General features: G+C 36.7%; 1 protein-coding gene across 1 annotated transcript; it reads right to left on the reverse strand.

Moving 5' to 3' along the window:
• Positions 1-3089: 3089 nt before the first annotated feature.
• Positions 3090-4828, reverse strand: LOC120114477 (haloacid dehalogenase-like hydrolase domain-containing protein Sgpp). Its single transcript, XM_039135375.1, has 5 exons — positions 4588-4828; positions 4154-4268; positions 3887-4038; positions 3526-3787; positions 3090-3435 (listed from the first exon to the last, which is right to left on the reverse strand). Exons 1-5 carry the CDS (start codon positions 4614-4616, stop codon positions 3244-3246), a joined length of 750 nt encoding a protein of 249 aa, XP_038991306.1. The 5' UTR covers positions 4617-4828; the 3' UTR covers positions 3090-3243.
• Positions 4829-8344: the final 3516 nt, after the last annotated feature.

An 8344-nucleotide genomic window follows, 5' to 3' on the forward strand; every position in this document is an offset into this window, starting at 1 on the left:
GTACTATTTACAGCTCCTTTCTTTTCACCTCCATTATTGCACAACAGATTAATCATATAATATGATACAACCATACTACTTTATCATCCTGTTTCAAGCATATTCTAGGCGGTCAAGTGGAGACCGCGTCTAGGGAGTTTTTGACCACCAGCTACCTGCTGCTTTAAGGAAGCTTCCATTTGAACGTCATTTGTCACTGCAAAACATAAAGAAAGTAGTCTCGGAGGCAGATGGGTACCAACCGCATTTAATCACGCTCGAGTCTCATTGTTGTACTTCAGACCCAGTGAGGATTCTGTTGATGCTTTAAGTTCCCTTTTCAAGGTGGCATTTTCTTGTTAACTTGCTTAGTTCTCTGTTATTTTTTACAACCACTCGAAGAATGGAAGGGTTTTGTAGCCTTGTAGGTGTTTTATTTACTGAGGGTTCATGCTATGCTGTTTTCTGGATCTAAAATAAATATCTAATGCGTTTTCATTCTTTAGAGGCATATTCATCTGCAGTGATTGGTGAACTTCGTTGCAGGTTCACTTTGTTTTGAAAGAGCTTGTGAGGAGGTCAATTGCAGAGACTCGGGTTTGGAGTTTGAAACTTCCCCAGCTTCAGCCTTCATGGATGGAATCGTGATACTTTAGGGATAATGGAAGAACGTAATTTCATATTTTGGGATTCGGCAGAGAGTTGAATCGCTTTCCAACTAGCAGCTGCAAATGAATCTTTGTAGAGGTTTCGTGACGAGAGTAAGAAAACAACTTTGCCGATGGTGGACATGGAGATGGAGTCATTTGATCACCTGTTAATAAGAAAATGATTGACCCCTTTACTTTGAAGAAAATAATTCTCGTCTCAATAGAAATATGTTCAGCATAATCCTTTATGCCCTCCTGATGATGATGATGATGTTTTAGATCATGTAAAGAATCAACTCTGAATCATATATAATGATGATTTCAGATTTTAAGGTGTTAAGGAAACAATATTTAAACATAATTAAAATAAAGTGCTCCGAAATTTCAACATCGGGGGTGTAGCTCATACGGTAGAGCGCTCCTTGTGCATGCGAGAGGCACTGGGATTTCCAAGGATCTTTGTTTTTTTGGTTATACATTGAATAGGGATTCATACATATATGGCTTATTTCTCTCCTTAAACATGTTTACTTCTTCTATTTTATTAAATGCAGGTTCTTGAGGGAAGAGCTTATCCACTTCAAGTCTTCAACATGGGTTGGAATCATCAACCGTTCACAAGCTGATATTAACAAAATGTCGACACGATTGCTTCTAGGTGGAAGGAGCGCCAGTTCTTCCCAGTTATTTGTTTTTCTGCATAGCGTGTATGTTTTATTTATTAGAATATGTGTTCGGTGTTAAATTTCGAATCCCTAATTAGAGCCCAGCTTCCTGAAATCACTTCTTTAATTAACAAAAGCATCGAGAACTTGAAGCGGAGTCGTCCCATCTCGGTATATATGTTGCTGTTGATGCTGCTGGGGTAATGAGCATCTAAAGCCTAATCTGCTCTCTTATTTCTTAATGTTGGATGGAAAATCATAGGTTTTGTTAATCAACTTATATTTATTGCTTTTATATATCAGGCTCAGTTATACACCATCCTGGAGTTATGCCCAGAATTTGATCTTATCTTCAAGGAGAACTTGAATGGAGGGTCTATTTATAGCTCCTTTCTTTTCACTTCCATTATTGCAGCACAGATGAATGGTATAATACTTTATCATCCTGTTCCAACCATTCTCTAGGCGGTCAGGTGGAGACTGCGTCTATGGAGTTTTTTACCTCCAGCTGTCTGCTGCTTTATGGAAGCTTCCATCTGACTGTCATTTGTAAAGAAAGTAGTCTTAGAGGCAGATGGGTACCGATTGCATTTAGTCGCTCCTGAGCAATGCTACCCTCGTCTCATTGATGGTGCATTTAATCGCTTGGTTCTCTTTTATATTTGACTACTTGGAGGTAAGTAGAATGGAGAGGTTTTGTAGCCTTGTAGGCGTTTTCTTTACTGAGGGTTCATGCTATGCTGTTTGCTTGATATAAAATAAAACCAAATATCTATTGCATTTTCATTCTTTAAAAGCATATTCATCTGCAGTGATTGGTGAACTTTGTTGCAGGTTCACTTTGTTTCGAAAGAGCATGTAAGGAGGTCAATTGCAGAGGGGTTTGGAGTTTGAAACTTCCCTAGCTTCATGGATGGAATTGTGATACTTTAGGGATACTGGTAGAACGTAATTTCATCTTTTGGAATTCAACAGGAGTTGAAGCGCTTTCCCAACTCTCCCAGCTGAAATCACAGTAGCTGCAAATGAAGCATTAGAGAGGTTTCGTGAAGAGAGTAAGAGCACAACTTTTCGGATGGTGGACATGGAGTCATCATGCTTGACTGGATTTCTTTCGGCAACTCCCCCCGAGAACTGAAGAAAGGTGGAAACCCAATTTTTTCATCTACAGATAGATATACTGAAAGTCACTTCTGCAGAATAGGATCAAATGTTTACTCTTATATAGGCATGGTGTCTGATATGCTTAGATTATCTTTCCTAAGGCTGTGGTTTATTGCCAAGTGAGGGAGGCCAAGCAGTCATTGCTTGATCACTTCTATATACAACTGGATAAAAAGGAGGTGCCAAACGTTTTTACTCCTGCATTCTCTCACATGCATATACATTCATTTCACACACCCATCTGATACCACAACTCGGTAATTTGATTGTGAATGGATGACATTCGGAGTGTTGCGACGCATAGAGTTCTTTGCTGCTCTGTTTTCATTATTTTCTTGTTGGGCAAGCAGCCAGCACGGTTATCAGATGGAGATCCTGCATTGATGGAAAGGAGGCAACAATGTGTCAAGAGGCTTGATTTATACAAATCTGCAAGCAATGAGATTGATTCAGTTGCATGGGCCAGATGAAACCAGAGTCATCTTTGGAATACTTTTGTAGAAGTGTGAAGTAAATAGCTTTCTTTGTCCATGTCTACAGCCTATCTACCGTAAATCTGAAATTTTTTTAATCCGTTTCCCGAAAGTATTGTGTTCGAGGTTGAAAGGTAAAAAAGATAATATCATAACCATCATGGAATGAAATCGAGCAATGAAAGTATTCAATCCCATCTTGAGTATTGCTTATCAAATATAATTTGGGTACAGCGGGAAGGGTTTTGACCTCTCCTACAGAATTATTATGCAAATAGAGTAAAACCTCCTAAACTGCTATGGCATTTAAGCTCAAACTGCTGATTTCAAAGAATCTGCCTTCTTATCAAGCTCCTCTAAGGCCGCCCATAACTTCGGATCCTCGTAATCCTTTATGAGCAGAGTAGGATTTGCTTCCGTAAGTACATTTTCAGGATTTCTGGTTGTCAACCCCACAACAGGCACCCCAGCTGCAACTCCTGCTCTTATCCCTGATGCAGAGTCCTGGACAATGAAGAAAAAAGAGCAAGTTTTCAACTCGAGTTTGCATTTGCTATAGCTTCTGATACAGAAAAACATGGTTGGGGGGCATACCTCACATATAAATGTGTGATCCTTCGACACTTTCAGAAGTTCAAGTGCCTTCAAGTAAGGGTCCGGGTAAGGTTTGGCATGCTCGCACTCGCTCCCTACAATAACAACATTGAAGAAATCTTTGAGGCCGAGTTTCGAAATCATGAGTTCAGCGTTTAGTCTCGGAGCATTAGTAACAGCAGCTCTCTTCAACCCACGATCTTCTATCCATTTTGTCAGTTTATACAAGCCCTTTAAAGGTGGTAAGTTCTCCGAGGCCAACCTGTTTATCCATACAAAGCATTAACACTACAAAGCGCTACTACGCAGCAAATCAGAGATCTCGAATACGATCGCAATAGAAACGAAAGTTTCATTTTACCTCCGAAACATAGCTTCCTTATCATCCAAGAACTTTTCGCCCCTCGGTAGATCATCGGGGAATAGGGTAGCAGCAATATCGGTATTGTGCCTCCCAGCAATATTTTTTATAAAGAATTCTTCATCAATTGGAACTCCATTGTTGAAACCAATCTGTTAAACACATCAACAACTTCTAGAATCAAACCCCAAATAATTGCTTCAGCTTGAAAGGAAACTAAATAGATAAATTGAAAAAAAAATGAACTTGTTAATTAAATAAAAAAACCTCTAGGAGCATATCACGAAAGGCATGGTGGTGGATAGGATCCGAGTCGCACAATGTTCCATCAACATCAAACAATACTGCTTCCAAAGGAGCAAGATCAGGAATAGATTCATTGCTGCATTTCCAAAAAAAAAATAAAGTGATAAAATTAATACATCCTAGTCGGAAATGCTTGTAAAACTGTGAAAAAGATCGATGGCAGTAAAACATAAGATTTGAAACGATCAGAGTAGTAGAACATATAATCAAAAGAAAAAGAAAGATCATTTTAAGCACAAAATTTACGAGTCTTATAAAAATAACAAGAACCCAGATTGCCACATTGGATCAATGAAAAAACGAAAACAACCCATTGCAAATCCAATATATATATATATATATATATAATTAAGCAGGGAAAGGGAAGAAGAAAGAAGGAAACAGGATTTGCAAACCTCTGAACAGATTTCTGGCCAGCAGTCATCGTGAATGAACTTTTTTGATTGGGAAAAAATATGGTTTAGAAACAAAGGGGCTTTGTGAAGTTGGGGAGGAATATAAAGAAGAAAATTGAATTGAAGAGAAGGAATGTACCAAAGAATCCAGAAACCGCAAAGGAGAATAAAATAAACCTAGCGGGGAAGGAAGGGTCGTGCTTCTATTGATTGGGAGACGGCACCAGGTTCAGGTTCGGGTTCTTCACTTAGCTAGAGAGGTGAGGTCACGTTGGGCAATTGGCCACCATTTATATTCCTTCCCAACCTTCCTGGAAATTTGGGGTTCCACAAAATCAAACCCACCACACATCAATCTTTTATGGTTAAAAATAAAAATAAGTATATAAATTTTATCTCAAAATACTGTCTAAAATTTTTTTATTAAAAATTAATGTTTAATATTTTCTCAATTACACTTTTAAATATTCATTATATTTTTTATTTTTAATAATAAAAATATTATTTTTAACCAAAAAAAAAAAGAAAATTTAAAAAAATAATTTATTTACAAAAGAACCTCAAAATTTAATAAAATTATAAAAAACTCTAAAAAAATTAAAATCTCTCATTTCAACCCGTTACCAACTGTGGAACGTCATAGGAGCACCGACGGAGAGACGACGAGGATGGATTTTGAGTAGAAATATACGGTGGTTCGAATGGTGGTAAAGGTGTCGCTTATGGACATCGGGATCGTTCGGAATCGACAAAAAACAACAATGGTGGCTTAAAATCCGACAAACCTTCGAACACTTCTCCACGAAAAATAGTGACAGCTTAAGGAGAAAGGCCAAAGGGGTTTGATTAAGAGTCGACGTCAGTGCTAACGACGGTGGTGGTGAAGGTCACGATCGTGACTAGTCGGAAGGCAACTGTGGAAGGCGGAAGGGGGAAGGGCGAAAGGGGGTCGATGCTTCTACATGAGGATTTTTTTTAATAAAAAATATTTTTATTTTTTAAAATTTTAAAATAAATTCTCAATATTACCAGAGTTCGACCCATATTACTTAACTATTGTTACGATCCAAGCACTTAAAAGTGCTCTGATAAAACGTTACACCTAACTTTAACAAAAAAAAATTCTTTAATTACTAAAATGTATTTCGAGACAAATTACACATTTATTTTTGTGCTAAGCCATCTTTTATATTTCCATTGGATCTACTGACTTTTTTTACTTCAATTTTTTTATATAAATTGAAAGGTTAAAAGTGCCATTTACTTTTTCTATTATGACTTTTTCCTTCTCATGCTTTTTCACCATTATATTACTCTATAATATTTATTATGCAAAGAATTACATTAGATTAATGAGATTTATGTAATTCATAAATAAGAATTTCGCTTCCAGTAAAAATTATTCATTTTTATATTAAAAAAGTAAAAATTATTCATTTTTTTATTAAAAAAGTAAAAATTACTTCTTTAAAAAGAACCTTCTTGAATCTTGATGACATACATGGTAAAGTGTGAGAGAATCAAAATTGAATACGTCCTCTTATGTTGGAGGCCGTCAAAATTGGAAAATGAAAGTCAACAGAATAGAACTCCATAACATAATAGATGTATTAAACAAATCATTACAATAATGCAAAAATTAATAGTTGTGACAAGATTCATAAAGAAATTAAGATTATGAAAATTATTTATTGTAAATAGCACTATTAGTCGCAGATTTTGATTGGGTACACAGAAAAAAAATTGGATCGATTGCAGTATATCATGCATCAAAATGTCGTGTCAGAAATAAAAACATATATGCTTTTTTACCTAATTAAATTAATTAAGAGATAAATAATGTAAATTAAGAGGCGATAACACCGAAAAATCATCCTTTAGAACTTTAATTATTTGTGAGACACCCTTTCATATTTATTTACCGATCTAACACCCTTTGCAGGAAGGCGCGCCCCATGCACCGAGTCTTACGTTGATTTGGCGCCACGTGGGATGAGGCGCCCCCCATGAACCGCGCCTTATGCTGATATGGCGATACGCTGGCTAAGGCGTAGTGCATGGAGCGCGCCTTATGCCACGTAGGGGTATAGCGCGGTGCATGAGTCGTGCCTTCCTACAATTATGACATGCACCAGAATGGAGCGGTGCATAGGCCGCTCCTTGCATAATTGCGTCCGTACTTCTCAGGTTTAAAGCATCTCCTCTCCGCTATAAATACCCCTCTCCCCCTAAACTCTCTCACAACTCCCTCTCAACTTCTCTCAACTACTACAATAATCCTCTTAATCAGTAAAAAACACCCGACAATCTTTTTATATTTGATTCAAAAGTTCGTTTGATCTTTCGTTATAATGTAATTTTTTATAATATTTTTTATAATTATATATGATTATTTGGAAAAAAAAATTGTATTAATTGTTTTTAATTAATTTTTGTGGTTGTAAAATTGGAAAGAGGAAGCATAAATCGAAATATTTTTGACGATACGGTAATAATATAAAATTATATTATTTAAATTATTTACGTTTATGTGTAAAATTATTTATGTTTATGTGTAAAAATTTTATTGTGTTATATTTTAATTCATATATTATTTATTAATTAGGTTTGTTTCAGGTTTTTTTTTTGCATATATAATATTGTCGCACTTTCAAACTCTAAGAATGACATGAATTTCAGCTATTGTTTATTATGATGAAGAAATTCGAGAAGATGAAACCGATGTTGTTTTCGTATCAAATCATTATGTTAAAATATCATTCAAGAGAAACATAACTCTTGAGGAGCTGATAACGAAGATTTCAAGGAAGGTTCATGTTGGAAGTACTAGAAGAATGTCGTCGATGCAGTACAGATTTCCAACATCATTGTTGTCATTAACTTATACAGCGTTCGAACTATCGAATAATGATGATGTTGAAATGATGGTTGATTCTCAAAGTAATTATTCAGACGCCGATACGGAGATGTATGCAAAGTTTGTTGAAGTACGTGCTGTTCGGGGTCTGTCATTAAGCTCTCACTATGGGCTGGCTGAACAAGTTGATCAGGTTGACAGCCTGACTACAGTAATGTATAGTGATTTGAATGCCATAATGGGAAATCCACATCATGTTGTCTTCCCATCAACTTCAATGGGGAGACATTCATCAGCAACTTCTTACGATCTGTATCGAGGTGTGTCCACAAACAATCTGTATGGCAACATCGCGTCCAGTTCAAGGGGAAGGCATTCATCTGCAAATTTCTTTGACTTTAATATTGAGATGCCCTCGACGCAACAATATGTGCAGTTTTCATTTGACACAATGGCTTCAAGCTCCAGGGGTAGGCATTCGACTACGAGCTTTTTCGATCTCAATGTCGATATGCCTTCTAGTTCAAGGGGAAGGCATGCAAGTAGTAGGTTCTTTAACCTAAATGTGGAGAGCATGGAGGAACCATCATCTCCACTAGAAGAACCGCGTCGTGAGTCATGTGCGGATGGTGCTGAGATTGGACTATTCATTCACCCAGAATCACCGCAACTCAACTCCGATGATGATGATGATGTAGATGAAATTCCCTCAAATGTGGCACAAACTACCCTCCGACACACATGTATGAAGCAGATTATGGTGTAATGTATGGGCCAGAATTTACGGATATGCCTAATCTCGGTGACTATGGATTTTACTCATCAATAAATAATGGTAAGTTATCTTTAGGCATGGAGTTTTCAAGCAAAGAAAAAGCAATAATAGCTATAAAAAAATTA

This window comes from Hibiscus syriacus, unplaced genomic scaffold (genome assembly GCF_006381635.1).
Source record: "Hibiscus syriacus cultivar Baekdansim isolate YM2019G1 unplaced genomic scaffold, ASM638163v2 tig00110226_pilon, whole genome shotgun sequence".
NCBI lineage: Eukaryota > Viridiplantae > Streptophyta > Magnoliopsida > Malvales > Malvaceae > Hibiscus > Hibiscus syriacus.

Excerpts from the sequence above, each read along its gene's own strand:
- LOC120114477 (XM_039135375.1), bottom strand. The coding sequence starts at position 4,616 with ATGACTGCTGGCCAGAAATCTGTTCAGAG. Across the intron at positions 4,039-4,153 it reads TTCGTGATATGCTCCTAGAG|ATTGGTTTCAACAATGGAGT; the intron begins GTTTTTTTATTT and ends TGTGTTTAACAG. Across the intron at positions 3,788-3,886 it reads AAGGAAGCTATGTTTCGGAG|GTTGGCCTCGGAGAACTTAC; the intron begins GTAAAATGAAAC and ends ATGGATAAACAG.